Source organism: Poecilia reticulata, chromosome 8 (genome assembly GCF_904066995.2).
Source record: "Poecilia reticulata chromosome 8, P_reticulata-male-v2, whole genome shotgun sequence".
Lineage (NCBI taxonomy): Eukaryota > Metazoa > Chordata > Actinopteri > Cyprinodontiformes > Poeciliidae > Poecilia > Poecilia reticulata.
This window is the reverse complement of record NC_088837.1, coordinates 25,992,107-26,019,692: the sequence shown is the minus strand read 5'-3', so window position 1 is coordinate 26,019,692 and position 27,586 is coordinate 25,992,107. Positions and strand designations below refer to the sequence as shown.

The window sequence follows — 27,586 nt, the reverse complement described above, 5'->3', positions numbered from 1 at the left end:
TTAATAACAGACTTCACCCAGTTATTTACGATATTATGGACAAAGCTGTTGTCAGTAGTATGTTGATGCGTTCTCTGATCATTAATGGCATTAAGTCATTTCCTGCTCACCATAATATCTGGTGTTGCCCCAGCCAGTAACCCAGGATGGATCCCCGCTGTAGAAGGAGCTGTTTGAGTCCGCCAGGCAGACAGGGGAGATGTAACTGGTGAAGTTCACTGGTTCAGAGAGCCTCAGCAGGGCAATGTCGTCGTTGAGAGTTATAAACTGTAGTTAGGGTGAGAAATGATTCGGGATACTGTCCGGGAGACTTCGTTTGGGTTGGATCCGTTCTGAAACTGACGGCCCAGATACACCGTCACACCAGATGGATCACCACCAAGCCTATTGAACGAGAAATCACAACATTGAAAACCACATTTTTACATCAACATTCAGGATTTATTTGAAACACAAATCTTTGTTGGCAACGCTCACTGAACATTAAAGCTCAGTTTCATTAAATTATTTCATACGCTATCATGTCCATGTTAATTTGTCATGGTAGTTTTCATGTTTACACTTTTTGTGCTTTGCTGGAGCCGACAGCAAAATTAATACCAGATCTAGACCTCACACCTATTTTACACTATTTACAAGTGTAATGTGAATGGATCTGGATTAGTTTATGAACTGATCGGTTATCTGACTGTGAGGTGTTTCCTCTAGTCTTGTTGCTTACCATTCGACACAGTGAGCCGCAGTCAGCACCCACTGGTCGTTGACCAGAGATCCTCCACAGAAGTGGCTGGAGGTGAAGTGCAGACTGACCTGCCAGGGCCAGCTGCCTGCAGGAGCTGCCTGTCCTCCAACAATCCTGGTGTTGAGTGAAGGTTGACCACAAACTGAGAACAGATGAGATTAAATCCTGAATGGTAAATCTTTTCTGAGCTTTGTCAGACAAATACAAAACAGCATAATCCAGAGAGCGAGATCTGAGGTCCATATGTAGAAATTGATCCAACATATTCAGCAATGCAACACTGCTTATGTGTTACTATCAAATAGTCTTCTTGTATGGTTTGTGTGTTGTACCTTCAGATATGTTTATTAGTGGGGTGAAGGTGGGAGTTGTCAGAGTCATTGTTGTGGTTGGTGGATGAATTGTAGGGTTGGAGGTTGTACAGGAAACGTTTAAGTCACTGTCTGTCCCGTTGGACGTGAAGGTGATGAAGCCCGGCTGGTTGGTGTTGATAATGCTGTTGATCCAGCTCTCATACTGGGACACTCTGGTGTAGACTCCTGGGAAATTTGGCTCAGCACATCCTATTCCAAAACTTACAATTCCTGATTGAATCCAGCGGTCCCCCTGCTTGCTCACCATGGGGCCGCCTGAATCCCCCTGGAAGATCAGAACATTTTCCCAGATGAGAAGAGAACTACTGTCTGCAGACAATAACAAACTGATGTGAACAGATGGTCACCTGACAGGAGTCCTTCCCTCCCTCTAGTAACCCGGCACACATCATGTTGTCAGTAATGGCGCTGTCCCCATAGCTACACTTGCACTGTGAGTTTCCCACAACTGGCACCTCCACCTCCATCAGGTTTTGAGGAGACGGAAGAGGGACTGAGGACATAATGAATACATCTGTAAGTGTTGAAATCCTGGTTTATTTCTTCACTTCTTTGTATATTGTTGGTTTACTAACCACCTCCACTCCCAATGTTGCCCCAGCCAGTGATCCAGGAGTCAACCCCGCTGGAGAAAATGCTGCCCGAGGCGGCTAGGCAGACTGGGGAGATGTAACTGGTGAAAGTGACTGGTTCAGAGAGCCTCAGTAGAGCAATGTCATTGTTGGAAGAACTGTAGCTCGGGTGAGTAGTGATCTGTGCTACTTTCCGAACGACTTCATTTGGATTGAATCCCTCCTGACTCTGACGACCCAGATACACCGTCACAGCAGATGGGAACCATATGTACCTGTCAGAAGGGTTGGAAAACAAAAGATAAAGATAATTTTATATTTAGTTTAACTAGCCACAAGATAAGAGACCTATGACCTGTTACAGAGAATCCATTTGCCTAATGCTATCTGCTACCCACCTTATTCTTACACCCCATGATGCTTCACGTGAATTATGGGCGCGACGTCCGCCGCAAGCCGGAACTGTCGTTTGTTTACATGGTATCCTCACGCTAACCGGCTTTCGTCAGAGCTTTTAGGCTATAAAATATGTTGGATCACCAACGATCGAAGCTTAAATGTGACGATATCGGTTTTCCGCAACCTACAGCTATTTCGGGGACAATATGGAGAAATGGCTGCCTTTCTTCAAGTCTCACTAGCATATGTAGCTACTTTACTGATTCAGTTGCTTCAGATGCAGATGTGGGTTATCTTGAACTTGCTGCAGCCACAAACTAAATGTGGTCTGTTTTTTAGAGTACAGCCACGAACAGCACAACAGTTACCCGAGCTCCTCAGGCATTTTACGACACTTTCCAGTGGCAAGTTGCTCTCTATCACAGGTTAATGTGTGATTCGGTTCGGTTCTAGTCCAGTGGGGAGATTCAGCTGTTCCGCAAGATCTGGAGCACAGCAGCTGAGGTTATTTCTCCGCTGATTTGCAGCGACACTCAGCAACGGAGAACCTCAAGGTTCTGGTTCTGATGGACTAAATAAATCCAGATATTTTATTTTGTCTTATAAATAAAATTTCCAGGCCCAATCATAATGATAAATACTCAGATCCTGAACTTCATTATTTTTAAAATTCAAACGAAAAATAAAATTCACATCACACCAAGCTAATATTGTGCAGTTCTGGTGTTTCATACTGTCGGCACAACTCAGATCTATGACAGATCTCAGCTATCTTCTGCTTTTCTCTTTATTACTGTCAGTTCTTCAGAGAAACGAGCTGTTGGCAGCGCTGCTAATTCACGGTCATTCCGTTACAAAACTTGACGATCCTGTTCCTGTCGCTCCGCGTGATTAAACTCACCATTACAATAATCTGTACTGAGCAGCTCTCTGACAGCAGACGGTGTGTCCGTAAACAACTTGTACTAAATATTGTATTATAACCGAAAAGAGAGATGTAACTTCTATCATGAATATCGATTAGCAAAAAACCCTACAAGTTCCAGTGAAATACTGCTACTTCCGCTAGCCGGCGGAAGTAACACCCGTAATCGTTTCCCCAGTAAGCCCCCCAGGAATAAGGTCAATAGACTGGTTTTGTTAGCTTCAGCTCCTTTGCATTAGAGACAGCAGGCAGCAGAGTGAAAATATTAGTTTTCTCCATGATGATCTCTTATGAATCAACTTCTCTCAGTAACGGAGCTGTTTCTGAACTCAGTTTTTATGTTCTCAGGAAATTAGTTTTCTCCACCATAGGCATTCTTCTTTAGTTTGGTAGTTGCAGAGATGGAGCACCATTCTTGCCAAACTTTAAAGTTTTCATTGCTTTAAGATAAACGTGTGCTCTGCTGGCTACGACATACTTAGTTTTAATATCAGTTGTCATGAATTCTGTTTTGTGGACATTATATTTGTAAGTGATAAAGGTCTTTTTGTGTATCTTATTTTTATGTTGAGTAAAAACTATTCCATAAAATGAAGTCCTGCTTCACCACTGCTTTTCCAATCAATCGGCTGTAAGGCTCTGAGATGATGTGCTTTCTGCAGTCTTGTTGCTTACCCTTCGACACAGTGAGCCGCAGTCAGCACCCACTGGTCGTTGATCAGAGATCCTCCACAGAAGTGGTCAAAGATGTGCAGACTGACCTGCCAGGGCCAGCTGCCTGCTGGAGCTGCCTGTCCTCCAACAATCCTGGTGTTGAGTGAAGGTTGACCACAGACTGAGAAAAGATGAGACTGGATTATGAGTCTGCTCTGAGCGATGTCAGATAGACACACAGTAGGCTAAGGATGATCCAGGGAACTGATTTAAGGGCAGGATGTACAACAAGTTTCATTCCACGACTTAGAACTGCTTTTGTGTTACCATCAAATTGCTTAACAAAGATTATGCGAGTAGTACCTTCAGATATGTTTATTGTTGTTTGGGTGAAGGAGGGTGTGCAGGAAACGTTGCGGTCACTTTCAGTCCCGTTGGATTTAAAGTTGATGAAGCCCGGCTGGTTTCTGGTGATGTGACTGTTGATCCAGTCATTGTACTGGGACACTCTTGCATAGACTGCTGGGAAATATGGTTTGGCACAACCAATACCAAAACTCACAATTCCAGCCTGAACCCATCGATCACCCTGCTTGGTCACTAGTGGACCTCCAGAATCTCCCTGTAGGACCAGAAACATTTAGTTTGAAGCAGGTGAGGAGAAGAAATCAGTGCAGGAAGTGGAATCTGATAAAAACAGTTAAGACTTACAAAGCATGGTCCCTTCCCTCCTTCACGAAACCCCGCACATATCATGTTGTCAGTAATCTGGTCTCCTAATATTTCACTGTAATCACAGCTGCATTGACCATTTCCCACAATATCTGCCTCAACTTCCAAAAGGTTTCCAGGGGAAGGAAGTGACTCTAAAGGAGACACAAATTCAGATTAACAAAAAAAGTTTAAAAAAGGAAGAGATCAAAACTAATTGTACTACAGTATCAGGAAACTGCCATCATCGTTTTAATAATAGACTTCACCCAGTTATTTACGATATTATGGACAAAGCTGTTGTCAGTAGTATGTTGATGCGTTCTCTGATCATTAATGGCATTAAGTCATTTCCTGCTCACCATAATATCTGGTGTTGCCCCAGCCAGTAACCCAGGATGGATCCCCGCTGTAGAAGGAGCTGTTTGAGTCCGCCAGGCAGACAGGGGAGATGTAACTGGTGAAGTTCACTGGTTCAGAGAGCCTCAGCAGGGCAATGTCGTCGTTGAGAGTTATAAAACTGTAGTTAGGGTGAGAAATGATTCGGGATACTGTCCGGGAGACTTCGTTTGGGTTGGATCCGTTCTGAAACTGACGGCCCAGATACACCGTCACACCAGATGGATCACCACCAAGCCTATTGAACGAGAAAATCACAACATTGAAAACCACATTTTTACATCAACATTCAGGATTTATTTGAAACACAAATCTTTGTTGGCAACGCTCACTGAACATTAAAGCTCAGTTTCATTAAATTATTTCATACGCTATCATGTCCATGTTAATTTGTCATGGTAGTTTTCATGTTTACACTTTTTGTGCTTTGCTGGAGCCGACAGCAAAATTAATACCAGATCTAGACCTCACACCTATTTTACACTATTTACAAGTGTAATGTGAATGGATCTGGATTAGTTTATGAACTGATCGGTTATCTGACTGTGAGGTGTTTCCTCTAGTCTTGTTGCTTACCATTCGACACAGTGAGCCGCAGTCAGCACCCACTGGTCGTTGACCAGAGATCCTCCACAGAAGTGGCTGGAGGTGAAGTGCAGACTGACCTGCCAGGGCCAGCTGCCTGCAGGAGCTGCCTGTCCTCCAACAATCCTGGTGTTGAGTGAAGGTTGACCACAAACTGAGAACAGATGAGATTAAATCCTGAATGGTAAATCTTTTCTGAGCTTTGTCAGACAAATACAAAACAGCATAATCCAGAGAGCGAGATCTGAGGTCCATATGTAGAAATTGATCCAACATATTCAGCAATGCAACACTGCTTATGTGTTACTATCAAATAGTCTTCTTGTATGGTTTGTGTGTAGTACCTTCAGATATGTTTATTAGTGGGGTGAAGGTGGGAGTTGTCAGAGTCATTGTTGTGGTTGGTGGATGAATTGTAGGGTTGGAGGTTGTACAGGAAACGTTTAAGTCACTGTCTGTCCCGTTGGACGTGAAGGTGATGAAGCCCGGCTGGTTGGTGTTGATAATGCTGTTGATCCAGCTCTCATACTGGGACACTCTGGTGTAGACTCCTGGGAAATTTGGCTCAGCACATCCTATTCCAAAACTTACAATTCCTGATTGAATCCAGCGGTCCCCTGCTTGCTCACCATGGGGCCGCCTGAATCCCCCTGGAAGATCAGAACATTTTCCCAGATGAGAAGAGAACTACTGTCTGCAGACAATAACAAACTGATGTGAACAGATGGTCACCTGACAGGAGTCCTTCCCTCCCTCTAGTAACCCGGCACACATCATGTTGTCAGTAATGGCGCTGTCCCCATAGCTACACTTGCACTGTGAGTTTCCCACAACTGGCACCTCCACCTCCATCAGGTTTTGAGGAGACGGAAGAGGGACTGAGGACATAATGAATACATCTGTAAGTGTTGAAATCCTGGTTTATTTCTTCACTTCTTTGTATATTGTTGGTTTACTAACCACCTCCACTCCCAATGTTGCCCAGCCAGTGATCCAGGAGTCAACCCCGCTGGAGAAAATGCTGCCCGAGGCGGCTAGGCAGACTGGGGAGATGTAACTGGTGAAAGTGACTGGTTCAGAGAGCCTCAGTAGAGCAATGTCATTGTTGGAAGAACTGTAGCTCGGGTGAGTAGTGATCTGTGCTACTTTCCGAACGACTTCATTTGGATTGAATCCCTCCTGACTCTGACGACCCAGATACACCGTCACAGCAGATGGGAACCATATGTACCTGTCAGAAGGGTTGGAAAACAAAAGATAAAGATAATTTTATATTTAGTTTAACTAGCCACAAGATAAGAGACCTATGACCTGTTACAGAGAATCCATTTGCCTAATGCTATCTGCTACCCACCTTATTCTTACGCCCCATGATGCTTCACGTGAATTATGGGCGCGACGTCCGCCGCAAGCCGGAACTGTCGTTTGTTTACATGGTATCCTCACGCTAACCGGCTTTCGTCAGAGCTTTTAGGCTATAAAATATGTTGGATCACCAACGATCGAAGCTTAAATGTGACGATATCGGTTTTCCGCAACCTACAGCTATTTCGGGGACAATATGGAGAAATGGCTGCCTTTCTTCAAGTCTCACTAGCATATGTAGCTACTTTACTGATTCAGTTGCTTCAGATGCAGATGTGGGTTATCTTGAACTTGCTGCAGCCACAAACTAAATGTGGTCTGTTTTTAGAGTACAGCCACGAACAGCACAACAGTTACCCTTGTTCCTCGGGCATTTTTCGACACTTTCCAGTGGCAAGTTGCTCTCTATCACAGGTTAATGTGTGATTCGGTTCGGTTCTAGTCCAGTGGGGAGATTCAGCTGTTCCGCAAGATCTGGAGCACAGCAGCTGAGGTTATTTCTCCGCTGATTTGCAGCGACACTCAGCAACGGAGAACCTCAAGGTTCTGGTTCTGATGGACTAAATAAATCCAGATATTTTATTTTGTCTTATAAATAAAATTTCCAGGCCCAATCATAATGATAAATACTCAGATCCTGAACTTCATTATTTTTAAAATTCAAATGAAAAATAAAATTCACATCACACCAAGCTAATATTGTGCAGTTCTGGTGTTTCATACTGTCGGCACAACTCAGATCTATGACAGATCTCAGCTATCTTCTGCTTTTCTCTTTATTACTGTCAGTTCTTCAGAGAAACGAGCTGTTGGCAGCGCTGCTAATTCACGGTCATTCCGTTACAAAACTTGACGATCCTGTTCCTGTCGCTCCGCGTGATTAAACTCACCATTACAATAATCTGTACTGAGCAGCTCTCTGACAGCAGACGGTGTGTCCGTAAACAACTTGTACTAAATATTGTATTATAACCGAAAAGAGAGATGTAACTTCTATCATGAATATCGATTAGCAAAAAACCCTACAAGTTCCAGTGAAATACTGCTACTTCCGCTAGCCGGCGGAAGTAACACCCGTAATCGTTTCCCCAGTAAGCCCCCCAGGAATAAGGTCAATAGACTGGTTTTGTTAGCTTCAGCTCCTTTGCATTAGAGACAGCAGGCAGCAGAGTGAAAATATTAGTTTTCTCCATGATGATCTCTTATGAATCAACTTCTCTCAGTAACGGAGCTGTTTCTGAACTCAGTTTTTATGTTCTCAGGAAATTAGTTTTCTCCACCATAGGCATTCTTCTTTAGTTTGGTAGTTGCAGAGATGGAGCACCATTCTTGCCAAACTTTAAAGTTTTCATTGCTTTAAGATAAACGTGTGCTCTGCTGGCTACGACATACTTAGTTTTAATATCAGTTGTCATGAATTCTGTTTTGTGGACATTATATTTGTAAGTGATAAAGGTCTTTTGTGTATCTTATTTTTATGTTGAGTAAAAACTATTCCATAAAATGAAGTCCTGCTTCACCACTGCTTTTCCAATCAATCGGCTGTAAGGCTCTGAGATGATGTGCTTTCTGCAGTCTTGTTGCTTACCCTTCGACACAGTGAGCCGCAGTCAGCACCCACTGGTCGTTGATCAGAGATCCTCCACAGAAGTGGTCAAAGATGTGCAGACTGACCTGCCAGGGCCAGCTGCCTGCTGGAGCTGCCTGTCCTCCAACAATCCTGGTGTTGAGTGAAGGTTGACCACAGACTGAGAAAAGATGAGACTGGATTATGAGTCTGCTCTGAGCGATGTCAGATAGACACACAGTAGGCTAAGGATGATCCAGGGAACTGATTTAAGGGCAGGATGTACAACAAGTTTCATTCCACGCCTTAGAACTGCTTTGTGTTACCATCAAATTGCTTAACAAAGATTATGCGAGTAGTACCTTCAGATATGTTTATTGTTGTTTGGGTGAAGGAGGGTGTGCAGGAAACGTTGCGGTCACTTTCAGTCCCGTTGGATTTAAAGTTGATGAAGCCCGGCTGGTTTCTGGTGATGTGACTGTTGATCCAGTCATTGTACTGGGACACTCTTGCATAGACTGCTGGGAAATATGGTTTGGCACAACCAATACCAAAACTCACAATTCCAGCCTGAACCCATCGATCACCCTGCTTGGTCACTAGTGGACCTCCAGAATCTCCCTGTAGGACCAGAAACATTTAGTTTGAAGCAGGTGAGGAGAAGAAATCAGTGCAGGAAGTGGAATCTGATAAAAACAGTTAAGACTTACAAAGCATGGTCCCTTCCCTCCTTCACGAAACCCCGCACATATCATGTTGTCAGTAATCTGGTCTCCTAATATTTCACTGTAATCACAGCTGCATTGACCATTTCCCACAATATCTGCCTCAACTTCCAAAAGGTTTCCAGGGGAAGGAAGTGACTCTAAAGGAGACACAAATTCAGATTAACAAAAAAAGTTTTAAAAAGGAAGAGATCAAAAATAATTGTACTACAGTATCAGGAAACTGCCATCAGCGTTTTAATAACAGACTTCACCCAGTTATTTACGATATTATGGACAAAGCTGTTGTCAGTAGTATGTTGATGCGTTCTCTGATCATTAATGGCATTAAGTCATTTCCTGCTCACCATAATATCTGGTGTTGCCCCAGCCAGTAACCCAGGATGGATCCCCGCTGTAGAAGGAGCTGTTTGAGTCCGCCAGGCAGACAGGGGAGATGTAACTGGTGAAGTTCACTGGTTCAGAGAGCCTCAGCAGGGCAATGTCGTCGTTGAGAGTTATAAAACTGTAGTTAGGGTGAGAAATGATTCGGGATACTGTCCGGGAGACTTCGTTTGGGTTGGATCCGTTCTGAAACTGACGGCCCAGATACACCGTCACACCAGATGGATCACCACCAAGCCTATTGAACGAGAAAATCACAACATTGAAAACCACATTTTTACATCAACATTCAGGATTTATTTGAAACACAAATCTTTGTTGGCAACGCTCACTGAACATTAAAGCTTAGTTTCATTAAATTATTTCATACGCTATCATGTCCATGTTAATTTGTCATGGTAGTTTTCATGTTTACACTTTTTGTGCTTTGCTGGAGCCGACAGCAAAATTAATACCAGATCTAGACCTCACACCTATTTTACACTATTTACAAGTGTAATGTGAATGGATCTGGATTAGTTTATGAACTGATCGGTTATCTGACTGTGAGGTGTTTCCTCTAGTCTTGTTGCTTACCATTCGACACAGTGAGCCGCAGTCAGCACCCACTGGTCGTTGACCAGAGATCCTCCACAGAAGTGGCTGGAGGTGAAGTGCAGACTGACCTGCCAGGGCCAGCTGCCTGCAGGAGCTGCCTGTCCTCCAACAATCCTGGTGTTGAGTGAAGGTTGACCACAAACTGAGAACAGATGAGATTAAATCCTGAATGGTAAATCTTTTCTGAGCTTTGTCAGATAAATACAAAACAGCATAATCCAGAGAGCGAGATCTGAGGTCCAAATGTAGAAATTGATCCAACATATTCAGCAATGCAACACTGCTTATGTGTTACTATCAAATAGTCTACTTGTATGGTTTGTGTCTAGTACCTTCAGATATGTTTATTAGTGGGGTGAAGGTGGGAGTTGTCAGAGTCGTTGTTTTTGTGGTTGGTGGATGAATTGTAGGGTTGGAGGTTGTACAGGAAACGTTTAAGTCACTGTCTGTCCCGTTGGACGTGAAGGTGATGAAGCCCGGCTGGTTGGTGTTGATAACGCTGTTGATCCAGCTCTCGTACTGGGACACTCTGGTGTAGACTCCTGGGAAATTTGGCTTAGCACATCCTATTCCAAAACTTACAATTCCTGATTGAATCCAGCGGTCCCCCTGCTTGCTCACCATAGGGCCGCCTGAATCCCCCTGGAAGATCAGAACATTTTCCCAGATGAGAAGAGAACTACTGTCTGCAGACAATAACAAACTGATGTGAACAGATGGTCACCTGACAGGAGTCCTTCCCTCCCTCTAGTAACCCGGCACACATCATGTTGTCAGTAATGGCGCTGTCCCCATAGCTAGACTTGCACTGTGAGTTCCCCACAACTGGCACCTCCACCTCCATCAGGTTTTGAGGAGACGGAAGAGCAACTGAGGACATAATGAATACATCTGTAAGTGTTGAAAACCTGGTTTATCTCTTCACTTCTTTGTATATTGTTGGTTTACTACCCACCTCCACTCCCAATGTTGCCCCAGCCAGTGATCCAGGAGTCAACCCCGCTGGAGAAAATGCTGCCCGAGGCGGCTAGGCAGACTGGGGAGATGTAACTGGTGAAAGTGACTGGTGCAGAGAGCCTCAGTAGAGCAATGTCATTGTTGGAAGATGCAGCATTATAGTTAGGATGAGAAGTTATCTGTGCTGCCGTCCGAGAGACTTGGTTTGGGTTGGATCCCTGCTGACTCTGACGACCCAGATACACCGTCACTGTCCTACCATTAAGCCTATTAAATGAAAACATTTAATTCATTAACATTTAACTTTATGTCATCAAAATTCAGGATTTACTTGAAACACCTGTTGGCAAACTTTATATGTGTGCACTGTAAAACATTTAGTTGCGTCTACTGTCTTCTACTATTTAAGTCAAATAAATTTAGCGAGTTTTTGATTTTGAACCTAAATGTGCGAGTTTGTGAAAGATAAACCTACATTAGTAAGTTGTAAACTTTTTATTAATTTGGTCAAACCTCCAAGAGCTGAATTAGAGTTTTTAGGTCAGCACTAAGAAAAAGACAGGAGTGGGAACTATTTCCCAGGGTGCATAGCGACATGATTTCGTATCGTGTGTTGCACCGTGAGTCAGATGGAAGTTTGTTACATTCTTTACTTTCATGTGTTATTAAGGTAAATGTTTATTTCAAAGCTTGAGGATAATATTCTGTTCATACTAAATGTTTCTGAGCAGAATTCATTATGATATTTAATAAAATTCATTATTAGATCAGAAATTCTGTTCATGCAATTTGAAACAAGAATTTAAATTATTCTAAATTTAAATAAGTAGTTATTGTAACTTGGTATTGAGTAAATATAATAGAGAAATGTGGCTCTTTAACTAGGTCAGGGTAGTTTTTTCTTGCATATTGTGAAATAATTAGTTGGTCTAAATTGCAGCATTAAGTTAACTTTCACAATTCAAGATTAATGAAGTTAAAAAACAATGTTTAGACATTTTGTCTCTCGTTTTGTTAAATCAACTTCATGAAACTTTGAGTTAAAAACAAAACAGTTTTCTTGTTAATTTAAATTAACAAGAAATCTTTCAAGTTAAATTGCCTTCAAATGTTTTACAGTGTAGATGGCAACACATAAAGAACATTAAACTCAGTTTTCTTAAATTATTTCATACGTTATCATAACCATGATAACTAGAGGTGTGCCGATCGATCGGCCACTGATCATAATCGGCCGATTTCCGTGAAAAAGTGTATGATCGGTAATTGTCGATCACGGTCTCTTGTTGCCGATCACACAAACCGATCACCTGCATCTCATTTCTCAGCCTGCCTGTGCAGCTGGTCTCCTCTTTCCTTCACTCTGCACAAACACGCAGCAACAAATCCTAAGCGATATGGAACTATAACTATAACGCACTGAGTGAATGGAGAAGTTTGCGTGTTGCGGCGGAAAATGGAAGCAGGTCAAAATGCATCAACACAACGAAGCTAATACGACATATAAACAATGCCATACTTGACGGAGTTTGGCTACATCGAGGCTCACTGCAGTAAAAAGACATATGGAGGATCAGATAGCAGGTAAAGCAGCACAGCTACAAACACTCACCCGGATTAGCATGACGGTCAGAAAGCTAAACAATTTTTTTAAATTTATTTTATTATTATTATTATTATTATATAAACATACAATCAGCTCCATAAAGGTACCGTAATGTATACATTATAAGATCAGAGAACAAAATGTCAACAGAGCCAGACAACTGGGAAAGAGGAAAAGAAAATGAAACAAATGAAAAAAAGAATCAAGACAAAAATGATACAAAAGAAAATGAAAAAAAAAAAAACAACAACAGGGCAGTACATTATAGTATGAAACGTTTCAAAAATTTGGAGAACTTAAAAGCATGTTTTGACTTTACAAGACATAAAGATTTATAGAACAAGTTTAAAACATGCATCCACTGTCTAAAGTTGGGAATAGTTTTAGAGAAGCGATATTTGTGTATATGAAATTTAGCTAACAATAAAACATTATTTATTCCATAGTCAATGAAGTGATCATTGATGAAGAAACCAAATTTAACATCTTGTATGGTTATATCTGCTAATTGTATACCATGGCTGAGAATAAACTGATGAAGATCTTTTGCCAAAAAGCCTGAACCACTTCACACGAGAAAAACAGCTGATTTAAATCTTCAGTAACTTTTTCACAGAATCCACACTTGTCCACATCCATTTTAAACCTGTCTCTCAGGAAGTTGTTAGTTGGATAAATTTTGTTTAAAATTTTAAATTGCATATCTTTTATTTTGGCAGGAATTGGAAAACATAAATATTTTGATCTAATCTTTTTAATTTGTTCTTTGTTGAAGTCTCTAAGGATATACTCTCTTTTAAGCACATCGGTGGCACAATAACTGTCAGGGTCTGTTTTTCCTCCCCTTTTCTTTAGTTTCTTAGTTTGTTTTCTTTAGTTAGTTTTATTTTCACTTATCACTGGAACCACCACTACTCATGACATCCACTAGATGTCACCCACGCTCCACCCCTGGGAAGTGACGAGGTTCAACCCGGACACACACCTGCAGCTTGTTTAGAGGGCGTGGATCTTCAATATAAGCAGCAGCTTCACTCCTTCTCATCGCCTGAGTGTTTGCTTACCTCGATTATCCTGCCGCCTCCTCGTTGTTCTGGTGTAATCCCTCGTCGCTGGGTTCTGAGTGAGTGTGCCTTTTCCCCGTCGTGGATCATCAACCTCCTGTGTGCTTCCCCGACGCTGCCGGTGTTACCGGTCAGACACCACCCGTGTGAACCTACCTCCTGTGTCCTTCCCCGACGCTGTCGGTGTTGCCGGTCAGACGCCACTCCTCGTGTGTGTGCATTTATCCCCCTTCGTTGATCCTTCTCCGGGATTTCCCCTTCGGGACGCTACGGGTCAGGAGACCCACGCCCGAACACCCCGGAGAACTTCTCGGACGGACCGAGTTCCAGGTCGTTCCCGTTTATTGGAGCTACCTGCCCGCTCACCTACGAGCTCATTGCCTGCGCTCCGCTTTGTCCACATCACCTCCATCCCAAGTAAGCTCTCATGAGTTATTTCCTGGAAAGCATCGTTGATCCCCTCTTACCCTGTTTCTCCTGTTGACAGTAAGAATACAAAATTCTTCTGTACACTTTCAAGGCCCTTTACAATCTCTCCCCACCATATCTTTCAAATCTTATTCATATTGCCATTCCCTCTCGCTCCCTCAGATCATCCTCCTCAATCCATTTCACTGTCCCCTCTGCCCGTCTCACCACCATGGGGAGCAGAGCTTTCAGTCGCTCTGCTCCCCAACCCTGGAACTCATTACCACCATACCTTAGAAACATAAAGTCATTATCACATTTTAAAACCAAACTCAAAACTCACCTTTTTAGATCTGCTTTTTCCACATGACACAATTGGTTTGCCTGATTTTACATAGTTTTTATATAGATACATTGTTTTGTTTTATTTATTTTGATCTATTTTTAATTGTTACATTTTATTTGTTTCTGTCACAGTTTTTTTTTTACTATTGTACGGTGTCCTTGAGTGCCAGAAAGGCGCCTTTGAAATAAAATGTATTATTATTATTATTATTAAGACGAACCGGTCCGCCGATCCAGCATTCACTACCCGCTTCCTGATCTTTCAATAAACCATCATTGTATTTTACTCGCTCTGTCTGATTGTGTTCTTGCATGTGGGTTCGAAAGCTAAGTCCCAACATGACAATAACTAGATAAATGGCTTCTTATAAACTTATTATTGCATTTGACATCACAAAAATCAACATTTTCAATCAAAAGAGTCCTTAAACGAGGACAAACCATAGAATACAATAAATCTTGTCTGACCATGGATACAAGCTGACGAGGGAAGGCTTTGATGATTTTTTTGTATTTTGCCTGGGTACAATATAAATGAAATTTGTCACAAAACTCAGAATGTTGTAATATGTTACCATTTGCATCCAAAAAGTGAGCAACAGCCCACACACCTTTACAAAACCAATTCTCAATAAAAAACGATTTTCTATTGATCAATATATATCTATTGTTCCATATTGGAGTGTTGTGTGGAGTGAAGTTGTGTTTGAAGATGAGCTTCCAATACAGGAGAGCCTGTTGATGAAAATCTGAAAGTTTAACTGGTAATCTTCTAAGATCAAAATCACATCTTAACAGGAAATCAAGTCCACCCAAGTTTTTAAAGACCATACTGGGAATAACAAACCAAATGGAATTTAGATTCTGCAAACACAATTTAAGCCATTTTATTTTTAACATTCCATTCATAACATCAAACTCTATGGCATTGCCTCCACCATCTTCATATGATTTAATCAAATCCTGTTTTGCAATATAATGACATTTATTTCTCCAAATAAAGTTGAAATTCAAACTATTAATATTTTTAATTATTTTGCTTTATAAAGGTAAAGAGTAAGCCGGATAAATAAGTCTATAATAACTGTCCATTTTAGTTAAGAGTATTCTACCGAAAACAGAGAGATCTCTTTGCAGCCAACGATTTAAAATTAGTTTATATTTATCTACATTGTCGCTCATATTAAGCTTTTCAGAGCGAGATTTATCTCTAGTCACAACAATACCTAAATATTTCACCTCTTTACACACCTTAAGGTTATATTGACAGAGTAGATCGATCCTTCAGATCAAATAATACACTTTTATCTAGATTCAGTTTTAGACCAGAAGCCTTGGAAAAGTCGTTGATAATATTTAATGCTAAGGGAATTTGAGATTCATCTTTTAGGAACAAAGTCGTATCATCAGCCAATTGACTAATTATTAACTGGTTACCTAATATGTCAAAACCAGTCAAGTTACTATTCTTAATTAAAATAGCCAACACCTCAGCGACCAGAACAAACAATAGGGGTGAGCTGCCACATCCCTGTCGGATTCCTCTTTCAATATTAAATCTCCTGCAGGTTCCATGACCCAAAGAAACACAACTATTTATGTCACAGTGGAGCATCTTGATGATGGTGTTGAATTTTTCACCAAAACCAAAATGCTGCAAAGTATTAAGAATAAAGGAATGCTCAACTGAGTCAAAGGCCTTGCAAAAGTCAAGAAAGAGTATAAAACCCTTATCATCAATATAGTCAGTATAATCTAATAAATCCAGAACCAATCTTATGTTATTATGAATAAGTCTTCCACTTAAAAACCCAGAATGTGTTTCATTGATTACCTCCGATAAACCATTTTTGAGTCTTGGTGCAATCAAACCTGAAAAAATCTTGTAGTCTGTATTCAATAAAGTAATTGGCCTTAAGTTTTCTAATTGTCTTTTGTCTTTGCCAGTTTTTGGGATCAGTATTATCACTCCATGTTTCATTGTTGTCATCAGTTCTTTTCTCTCAATGCATTCTTTCAGCGCTTCAAACAGAACTACTCTAACTTCCTCCCAGAAGTATCTATAAAAATTGACAGTAAGGCCATCTGAACCGGGAGATTTATTTAAGGTCATTTTTTAATCATTGCATCAAGTTCATCAATTTTAAGCTCCGCATCACAAAGATGTTTGTAAGTTTTGTTAATTTGCGGGATCAAATGTGAGCTAGAACTGAATAAGGATTTACAGTACTTTTCTGAAAAATTGGAAGTGTATAATTTGGAGTAAAATAAGTGTACTTCATTCTTAATTGCTTGGGGATCTTTACACTCCTCCCCATCTATTAAAAGACTTGAAATGTTTTTTTTTTTCTGACGACTTTTTTCCAAATTAAAGAAATAAGATGCATTTTTTTCACCAGCTTCTATCCACTTTGCTCTGGATCTAATGTAAGCTCCTTGTGCTCTGTTCAGGTGCAGCTGATCCAATTTAGATTGTAACTCAGAAAGTTTAATCCTGTCATGAGGTGTTAAATCAAAATATTGCTACAACAAACATGTATTTCTTTTATTAAATTACTTTCAGTAAGACACTGTCTTACTTTCGGGGAAACACTGTAGCATGCTCGTTTATAAAAGGGATATAAAATGTAATTTGCTTGTGATCTAGCCACTGTCCAATTTTCAGCTGGCTTAATATTAAAACTCACGGCCTCTTGCCGTACTTTTGAACTCACGGCCTCCTGCCGTATCTAACAAATCGTGATATATTATTAATTAGTCAGCTCGCGAAAGTGCCTGTTCAGAAGAGCTACACCAGGCTTGCTGATATGCAGTAACTTATAACGCGGAATAAAAATTCCTAAATGTTACCTTCGCCAAACGGGCGTTGCCAGACTGACTAAGGTGCTTAATTTTTAGGGTGGTTTGTCTTTCCAAAATGTACTAGATACTAGAGGTGTGCCGATCGATCGGTCACCGATCATAATCGGGCCGATTTTTGTGAAAAAGTGTATGATCGGTGATCGGCGATCATTGGCTCCGCAAGTCAAATGACGCTGGTTCTGCTCTCGCTGTTGAACCGTTGCTACGCTACAGGTAGTAATATTTCACAGACGGAGCGCCGCTTCTGCTCCACCTGGTAGTGACTCTGACACCGAACCTCAGCTTAAAGCTGCAGCATCTAACCTAAAAAAATACATTTTACATACGTATTAAAACTTTCGCTGTCCTAACATGAGACAGATAATCTCTAAAAAATAATCGATCTCCTCCCTGCTCTGCATAATTACTCCGCTTAGTCAGAAACAGCCACTCAGAACTAGCAGTAATCAGCTAGCCGCCATGCTAACAGGAAATTTTCATTCAGTAACTCAGGATTGTTTATTGTAATGGATCCTGTTTTTGCCTTTGAATGTTAAGTTTTATACTTGAATCTTTTGGCAATGTTGAGAGGTTTTATTTTGGCTCTTTGCATTATTTAGCCTCTTCAGAGCCTCCATATGTTATCAGTCTGTTAAAGATAGTATTATTGATAGCAGGACAATTTGCACAATGCCTGTTTAGTTCAGTTTTGTTTTCTTCTTGGAAAAAGTTATTAACAAGTTTTTGTCTAAATTAAGGTGAATTCATGGTTCCTTTTTCCACATAGTATAACTGGTAGTGCTTATGATTTAAAAAAATAATAATTATGAGATCGGTATTGGTGATCGGAATCGGAATCGGCAGGAAAACACCTGATCGGCACATCTCTAATGTTAATTAGTCATGGTAGTTTAGATGTTTAAACATTTTGTGCTTTGCTGGAGCTTACAGGAAAATGAAGACGAGATCTAAACTTGACATATTTACAAGTGTAATGTGAATGGATCTGAATCGGTTTATGAACTGATCGGTTATCTGACTGTGAGGTGTTTCCTCTCGTCTTGTTGCTTACCCGCTGACACAGTGAGCCGCAGTCAGCACCCACTGGTTGTTGATCAGAGATCCTCCACAGAAGTGGCTGGAGAGGTGCAGACTGACCTGCCAGGGCCAGCTGCCTGCAGGAGCTGCCTGTCCTCCAACAATCCTGGTGTTGAGTGAAGGTGAAGGTTGACCACAAACTGAAAAATAGAGATTCAACATTCACTATGCTTTGTTATCTTCCAATCACAGCAAGTCTGTCCCAATAGCAACTGTAGGAAAACTGATTTAATGTGAAGTTTTAGAGATTTGACCTACCAGAGAGCTGTGAGTCACACTCTGAAAAATGGGGAGAAAAAACACATATTTTCATAAATCTTTAAAATACATTCTTTCCTGTTTCAGTTCTTTATTAAACAGTAGCCAAAGCTCCTGATTAAGGGACACAGTCTCACAGGGACGGGGCAAACAGGACATACTCTGCTCACACAAATGCAGCTACTTCATAATAATTAATGAATTTTTAGAAGATTTTGAAACAAAAGCAGATTTCAGCTTCCTGGGTTGTGTTGGGTTGTGCATTAAAGTTATGAGATGAAACCTGTTTGTCCTTTGCTCATCCCTAGCAGTGTATGGATAATTATATATTATATATATATATATATATATATATATATATATATATATATATATATATATATATATATATACTGTTGTAACAATACAACAGTAAACTTCAACATATTTCATTGAGATTTTACATGATGACCCAACACAAAGCTGTGTTTAGAGTTAATATTAGACAGCTGTGCAATGCATTTAAATTCAACCTCATTAACTATGATGCCCCTAAATAAAATGCTATGAAACCAGTTGCCTCCACACTAGGGGTTGAACGACTACATATTTTTTAAGGTCGACTACATCGTGATAATAGTCAAGTCGATGTCGACTAGTCGCTGTGACGTCATAGTGACGTAAGCGCAAAACCCTTCATAACTACTTGGAGGCTTTATCAGCTATTTTCACGGCAAATATTGACATCCCCTCCCCTTCTCCCGCTTTTACTAAGTCTATTATGGAGAATTAAAAGAGCAATAAACAGATCATTCTTCGTGAGCAGCGGAGAAAAGTTCGTTGCACAAAGTCGGGTCTGATTTTTTTTTTTCCAAACACCGGAACTGATGATCTCTGGATAACTACTCGTATAGGAGTCAAATTATCACACTGACCACAATGGTGCTTTTGGAACATCACAAGCCAAACTTATTATGAACGGATCCCCTTTGGTTACAGTTGAATTCAACGAAACCTCCCGCTGCTCCTCCACCCGATGAGCAGCAGGAAGCTCTGCTGACTCAGCAGCGGCTCTGAACCGACATGCAGACGGCGGCAGAGATCGCCTCTATCAGATCCTCAGGATGAAGCTTGGACTTTGTTTCTAGATGTTGTCAAACCATATTTTTATAAGGGCGCAATGCTGCCAGGTTAGAAGCTTCAGTATGCATCGTGACGCTGATCAGTTGGGGGTTGTTGAGGTTGTTGTTGTTTTTTTTTTTTTGTTGTTTTTTTAAAGATTTTTTCGGCACTAGTTTATTTGACAGAAATCTGACTGCAAGGGGGCAGAGACAGCAGAGAGAGGCCTGGGCCCAGCGAATGGAGGACTGGAGTCGGACTCCTGACTACCGCGGGCTAAAGTCTCTGTATGCGGGGCGCAGCGCTAGCCACCGCGCCGCGCAACGCCCCTATTGCGGGAGCCTATGCTGTAATTTACAATTCTCTTTTTTTAAATTATTTACATTTTTATACAATTTGCACTTTCTGACGAACTCACCTAGTCCATCTTCTTTCATTTCCTTGGAAAAATCAGTTTTGTCACGTGATTGCGACTAGTCGACTGGCCCAGAAAAAAGTAATTGCAGAGAAAAGAATCGACTAGTCGACTAATTGGTGCAACACCTACTCCACACGTAACTAGTTAATAGGTTTACCTGTATGTAATTTAATCATGGTGTTCAGTTGAAATATTCTCTTTCAGAGTATTACATATTCTTCATCATACTGGCATTCCCAGTATGATGACTGGGCATTCCCAGGCATACGGTTCAGGAAGGAAACAGGTTCCGTTTGTTCTGTCTTGGAGGAAAACCTCAGGGTCAGGTGAAGATGCTGGCCAGAGCTGCTATCAGTTCTGAATGCACTAACAGGTCACTCAGCCAGGAAGAAGCCAGTGCTCCCAAAGCAACTTAAAAAGCCAGATCACAGTTTGCAAACCAGAATTTAGTTTTGTTATTGTTCATGATTGGACCCAGTAAATTTAGTTTATGAAAAATGTTTCCAGACTCTTTCTGTTCTCCTGGTGTGTAAAAGTTGGACATTTTCCAAAAACAGTTTCTGAAGAAAGTGAAGTAACTTTCAGACTGATCATTTGTAACAGTTGATAAAATGGACCTGAAAGCCTCCTATTGTCCACTGTAATGTTTTTTTTATCTGACAATCATCAGTTGGCCTTGTTAATGTTTAGAAAGAAAGTTAATATTTTTGAGATTACACAGTTCTAAAGGTAAAACATCACTGAGTTTTTCTCAGCAGTAGCAATCACTGTAAGTCGCTTTAATTACTCTGTCCTGAACTAACATTATATCTTCTTTAATGCCCAACAAAAAAATCATTTTTGTTTTTTTAAGCTGGTCGTATTCAACCGGATTTGTAACTTAACACACGTCATACGAGTTGTTCTGAAACCTCAGCAGTTTCCTGTTCTACCAGTTCATTTATGCACCTGATTCACAAATAAAAGTAAAAAAGATTAATATGTTTTAAAAGAAAATACTTTAAAAAAGCAGACAGGGTGAAACTCCTTGGTCAGTTTACTTATCATATAGCAGCATTTTTACTGAGTAAATAATATTCTCAGTAAAGTACACAGTTATCCAGGAGGAACTCTAGTGTTTCTGTGAAAATAATATGCCTCAAGCATTGTTAGGATGTCTTAGTTTAAGGTCTTTCATTGACCTTGGGACTGAATAAAAACCTCTGCTCTCTTATTCATGCGAAAAACAAAAAAGCTGGGGGGCGCTCGTGAGCAATGGAGGAGTAGGCAGCGTTTCCCTCGAGCTCCTGCAAATTTGGAAATATATTTATCACTAACTTGACATTTGGGCAGTTTTGCAACAGAGAAAATAGTCTGGTCTTTATCTAACCGCACCAGGGCAGGATGAAAGCAAATTTGAGGACGCATACCTCCAACAAGGACAAGAAAACGAAAGAACCAGGCCTAGCCGCCCCGGACTCGCCTGAAGGTAGAGCTACCCGATGGCTAACGCTACCATTCTTGAGGCTATAAACTCTCTTCGCACAGAATTACAAGTCACCAAATTTGAAATTTGTCAGACAATAGACACTCGCATCGAAGAAGTGTCCACCACTATTAGAGGAGAACTCCTCAACCTCAAAACCGAGACTCAAAGTGCCATTCACGTCCTGAAAACGTCTAATGACCAACATGGCGCATCCATTGTTGAACTAGAGCGAGCGGCTACACAGTCAGCAGACGCGGTAACTATTCTCCAGTCAGAGGTAAAACGTCTACGCACAGAAATGAATCAGTTAACAGAAAAATGCATGGATCTTGAAGGAAGGTCCAGAAGACAAAATGTACGGATTGCTATGTTAAGAGAAGGAGAAGAGAAAGGTGCAGAATTGAACGGATTCGTCTCGCAGCTTCTGAAAGACGTGCTAACTCTGGATGATTTACCGCTGGTGGACCGCGCTCATAGAGCTCTACGAAGGCGCCCAGACGACACGGGACCTCCTCGGGCGTTGGTTGTGAGACTCCACTATTACCGCGACGTTGCGATGATCCTCCGAAAGGCCATGACTCAGAGAGACCTCACCTATCGAGGGCAGAAGATCCGCATCTTTCCTGACTTCACCCCCGAGGTTGTGAAACGTAGAGCTGCATTTAACGGAGTCAGAGCACTTCTTCGGGACAAACCGGGAGTTCGGTATGGACTTTTGTATCCGGCGAAGCTGAGAGTGACTTTCGGAGGAACAGAAACAATGTTCACAGACGCGAAGGAAGCCCAGAAGTTTGCAGAGCTCCACTTTGGCGCCGAAGGAGATGATACAGGCGATCCCGCTGCGGACAACTGACGCAGACATGGAGCGACCGGGCTCTGGTAGTACTCAATACCTGGACTGTTCTGTAATGTTTAACCGGCTAAGTTAATATAATATAATGTTTAGAAATCTCATTTTGCTCACTAATTGACTGCCTGAATATTGTTGACAATCTCGGGGGTTTGATATCCATAAATAGGCAGCTTATAGTTCCTGTTATGTTTTTTTTTTCAGCAGCTGCCCATGTGTCAGTTTGGTGCTTGAATTTAATATTTTTGCAGAGCTTTTTTCAGCTTCTAATTTGGAGTTAAGAGTAAGGGAAATTGTTAGGTTAACGTGTGTTTGTTGTGTGAGTGTTATGTTTAATCTTATTTTGTTTATTTCTATTTTTTCCTTTATAACTTCCTTAGAGGGGTCGCGCCTTACTTTGCAGGTTCTTCTTAGTATAGGCAAGACAGTAAGGGTTTTGTTTAAGGGGTTAGGATGGGACTTACTTACCATGTATAATCATCTTCATCACAGTTGCGAGGGATTCTATAATCTTTTTCATTTTAATCTGAGTTATGCAGGCTGATGCAACACAAACAAAGAAGGGGGGACAAGTTACTTTGGTCACATGGAATGTCAAAGGTTTGAATAACCCTGTGAAGAGGGGTAAGATACTAGCACATCTGAAGACATTGTCCAGCGACATAATCTTCCTTCAGGAAACCCACCTTAATAAGAATGAGTACATGAAACTGAGATGCAGGTGGACAGGGCAGGCTTATCATTCTACCTGTGCAGTGAGGGCTAGAGGCGTGGCGACATTATTCAAAAAAGGTACACCTTTTACCCATAAATCAACCATATCTGACAGGGAAGGCAGATATTTAATATTAGTTGGAGAGTTGTATTCTGTTCCGATAACTCTGGTTAATATATATGGCCCCAACATAGACTCTCCTCTTTTTTACAAACATGTCTTATCCCAAATACCTGACGTTTCAAAGACTAATCTAATCATTGGGGGGGACCTAAATCTTGTACTAGATCCATACTTGGACCGCTCGTCGACACGTAGAGCACCGGCCTCTAATGCTAGTATTTTCCTTAAGGAATATCTAAAGAATTCTAATTTGTTCGATAGCTGGAGAATATTTAACCCAAAGGGGAGAGCCTACTCGTTTCACTCAAACGCTCACAATGTGTACACACGAATTGATTATTTAATGATGGATGCAAAATTATTGCCCTACACAGGTGAGGTAAAATATCATAATATAACAATTTCAGATCACGCACCCCTCTCTCTAGATTTATATTTAGATAATTTAAACCAAACTGAAAGAACATGGAAATTAGACCCACAACTATTGAAAGAACCAGACTTCTGTAAGTTTATCAGAGAGCAGATTGTTTTTTTCTTTGAAATGAATGATCTTCCAGGAACGCCTCCTTCAATACTGTGGGAAACTATGAAAGCCTACTTGAGGGGAAGTATTATATCTTTTCGAGCAGCAAAGAAGAAAAGGAATCGAACAGAGTTGGCGGATATAGAGCAACAAATTAGGCGTCTGGACAAGGACAATGCTACACTCCCATCTACAGAAACGCATAAAAAAATTCTTTCATTAAGATATAAATATAACCAGTTATTGTCAGATCACATTACTAGAGCTTTTGTTTATACACGACAGAAATACTTTGAATTTGGGGAAAAACCTAATAAACTACTGGCAAGACAATTGAGGAAAATTGAAAGTGACCGCACAATTAACAAAATTAAATCAGAAAATGGGGACATTTTAACCTCTCACAAAGACATTAATCATAGATTTAAACAATTTTATGAATCATTGTACTCATCCAAGGCTGTAAAAGATTACTTAAGCATACAAAAATTTTTGGATAATTGTAATCTCCCAATGTTAGCTCAAGAAGACGTGAGCTCTCTTAATGCAAACCTCTCATGCATAGATATCCAGGCTGCTATTAAAGCACTAAAAAGTGGTAAAACGGCTGGTCCCGACGGATACCCCGGGGAATTCTATAAAGAATTTGGTGACATTCTGGCACCGTATTTGTTAAAAATGTACACCCAAGCAAACGCAGATAACATCTTACCGCCTACGATGAGAGAGGCCACTATAATACTAATACCAAAAAAAGATAAGGATCCTGTGGAAGTGGGTAATTACAGACCAATATCATTGTTGACCTATGATCAAAAGATACTAGCCAAAATCCTTGCTAATAGACTGAGCTTAGTAATTGATAAATTAATTAATCCCGATCAGACCGGATTTATACCAAAGAGACATTCCTTCTTTAATTTACGACGCCTCTATAATGTGATCTATTCTCAGAGGGAGGAATCTTCTGATCTGGCTGTCCTTTCACTCGACGCCGAAAAGGCCTTTGACCAAATAGAATGGCCTTACCTTTTTGCGACCTTGAGAAGATACAATCTTGGTGAACATTTCGAAAAATGGTTAAAAATCCTTTATCATAAACCTTGTGCTAGAATTGTCACGAATAAGATACTATCTCCTGCATTCCAATTACATAGGGGCACCAGACAAGGCTGCTCGTTATCACCTTTACTTTTTGCGTTAGCCATAGAACCACTGGCACAATCAATTCGTTCCAACCCCCTTATACAGGGATATATCACTAGAGGGACTATAAATAAAATTTCATTATACGCGGATGATATCCTATTGTTTGTAACCAATCTTCAAGGTACTATTCCAGCTGTCCTAGATACAATCTCTCAGTTTGGCAGGTTCTCAGGTTATAGGATCAATTGGTCTAAGAGTGAACTGATGCCAATTAAGCTCAAAGATTCATCTATCTTGGATTATATGCCCTTTAAAATTGCTAATGATAGGTTCACCTACCTTGGCATAGAGATTACTAAGGATTTTAGTTCACTTTATGAAGCGAATTTCTCCCCCCTTATGACAAAACTACAAAATAACATTCAGTTTTGGAGATCTCTCCCCATATCCCTGGTGGGAAGAACTAATGCAATAAAAATGGTTTTTCTCCCCCAGATCCTTTACCTGTTTCAAAATATTCCCATTTTTCTACCTAAGAAATTCTTTAAAAAACTTGATTCTATAATCATCCCATTCCTTTGGGACTATAAAACACACCGAATTAACAAAGCTCACCTCTGCAAGGCAAAATTGGAGGGCGGTCTGGCCCTCCCAAATTTTTTATTTTACTATTACTCTTGTGCTCTCCGCATTATGACAATATGGCTAGATCATAATTATGCACAGCCCAAGTGGGTCGCAATGGAAAAGGAGGACTGCAGCCCTCATGAAATTGGTGCTCTTATCTTGTCACCAACAAGTACAGATACCGCGGCATACAACAATAATCGCATCATCCACAGTACTATACGCATTTGGAAACAGATAAAATCCCAATTCGGCATTGAGTATATGTCTACCTTATTACCAATAGCAAAAAATCCCTCATTTGTCCCTTCCACTTTAGATGCAGGTTATATAAAATGGAAAGATTTGGGGGTCAGGACGGTTGGTGATCTGTTGGTGGATGGTAACTTTGCCTCTTTCGCTCAACTTCAGGCCAAATTTGGACTCCACAAACACGATCATTTTAGATACCTACAGGTCAGGGCATATGTCAAAAAACATATGCACACTTTAGAGAATATAATACCTAATGAATTTGACAAACTCTTCCAGTTGAGTGGTGAGGAAGGACATTTAATCTCCCAGATTTACAATGTGTTGTTATCCAGATCCTCGCCGTTCACACAGGGTCTTAAAACAGGCTGGGAGCAGGAACTGGGAATGGAGATAAGTATTGAACTCTGGAAGGCCGCTTTAGAGAATATACACAAATGCTCTGCTAACTCTAGACACTGTCTTATTCAATTCAAAGTCATACACAGGCTTCATTATTGTAAGGTGAAGTTACATAAAATTTTCCCTGACACATCCCCACTCTGTGACAAATGCCAGGTTGAAGAAGCCACACTACTCCATTCTTATTTCTTGTGCACAAAATTAACCCCATTTTGGTCTGGCGTATTCAAAACTTTGTCAGATATGTTCCATACAGAGCTGAGGCTGGACCCATTTCTAATTGTACTTGGAGTTTCTGTTCAGTTTTCTCAATTTAATAAATGCCAACAGCAATTATTATCTTATGCCTTTATCATAGCAAAAAAACTAGTGCTGATGTTTTGGAAGAAGACAGAGGTTCCATCTGTTAAATTGTGGCTGGAAGAACTGGTAAGACTCTCTCACTTGGAAAGAATTCGGTTTTCTTTAGCAAATAAATTAAAGCGTTTCAATAACACTTGGCAACCCCTTCAGCAATACATTGATAACTCTATTTGATATGGATTTAATTTGAACCTCGGTGTGATAAGATATAAGTCCTACGGAAAGGGGGATGGGCGGGTTATGGGAATGTTCTTGCTTATTTATGTAACCTCTGTTTTGTTTTTGTATTGTCTTTTTTATGTTTTATGTTCACATAAGGAAAATGAGGACAAATTTGTATTGCTGACACTGTGAGACCATGTTTGATCCCTCAATAAAAAGGTTGAAACAAAAAAAAAAAAAAAAACAAAAAAAACAAAAAAAAAAAAAAAAAAGCTTAACAGTGCAGGTTCTTTAAAGAGCATTTTTAAAGAGCCTGCTGTATCAGGTGCTGCAGATGTCCAAAGAAAAATAACTATTTATGTGTTAGATTAGAGTAAAACATCTCCAAATAAGTTAGACATTAAAACATCTTTCAGACTTTAGGTGGCTGTAGAAGATCGCTTCAGTTAGTTGTTTGAAAATCGATATGCTATTTCTAACCTTATACATTTTTTCTTAATACTCAAATTTGCCCTCACTATACAGTCTTTTAACTTATTAATTTTTGTAATCTTATTGCCTTGTTTGAATCACCATGCCTTAATTTGTCTACAACTTTGCTGCTGTTACATCTGATAATAAAGGACATTTCTGTCCAGTTTTTCTAATCTTTGCATTCTTACCTGTGATCAGCAGCGTCAGCAGAGCCGCCACACAGATCAGCTTGTTGAAGGCCATCACTGTCGCTTGTCTGCAGCTGATCTGCTCTTGTTTATATAACCAACTTTTTAAAGACACCCACAATGAGTCAGCTGCTTAGCGACATGCCAACAACTCACTTGATATTCAGCATGTGCAGGAAGTGGACCGGCTTCATA

General features: G+C 40.6%; 2 protein-coding genes across 2 annotated transcripts; both read right to left on the bottom strand.

Annotated features, from left to right (window-relative positions):
• Positions 1–260: 260 nt before the first annotated feature.
• On the bottom strand, positions 261–27,586 carry LOC145552683 (transmembrane protease serine 9-like). Its single transcript, XM_081610465.1, has 12 exons — positions 27,392–27,586; positions 18,577–18,597; positions 18,293–18,458; positions 9,366–9,640; positions 9,004–9,158; positions 8,656–8,914; positions 5,353–5,515; positions 4,740–5,014; positions 4,378–4,532; positions 4,030–4,288; positions 722–884; positions 261–384 (listed from the first exon to the last, which is right to left on the bottom strand). The coding sequence occupies exons 1-12, from the start codon at positions 27,444–27,446 to the stop codon at positions 261–263; spliced, it is 2,070 nt and encodes a 689-aa protein (XP_081466591.1). The 5' UTR covers positions 27,447–27,586.
• LOC145552672 (mast cell tryptase-like) lies at positions 5,671–8,622 on the bottom strand. The gene is given in 6 exon segments (XM_081610445.1): positions 5,671–5,981; positions 5,984–6,011; positions 6,094–6,239; positions 6,318–6,592; positions 8,315–8,474; positions 8,580–8,622. Coding segments are annotated over 6 exon segments (963 nt in total).

What these genes read in the sequence shown, in the direction of transcription:
- LOC145552683 (XM_081610465.1), bottom strand. Translation starts at nt 27,446, where the DNA reads ATGGCCTTCAACAAGCTGATCTGTGTGGCGGCTCTGCTGACGCTGCTG. An exon ending in GAGGGAAGGGACCATGCTTT is followed by an intron (nt 8,915 to 9,003) that starts GTAAGTCTTAAC and finishes CTGGTCCTACAG; the next exon opens with GGAGATTCTGGAGGTCCACT. An exon ending in GCGGCTCACTGTGTCGAATG is followed by an intron (nt 385 to 721) that starts GTAAGCAACAAG and finishes CTCGTTCAATAG; the next exon opens with GCTTGGTGGTGATCCATCTG.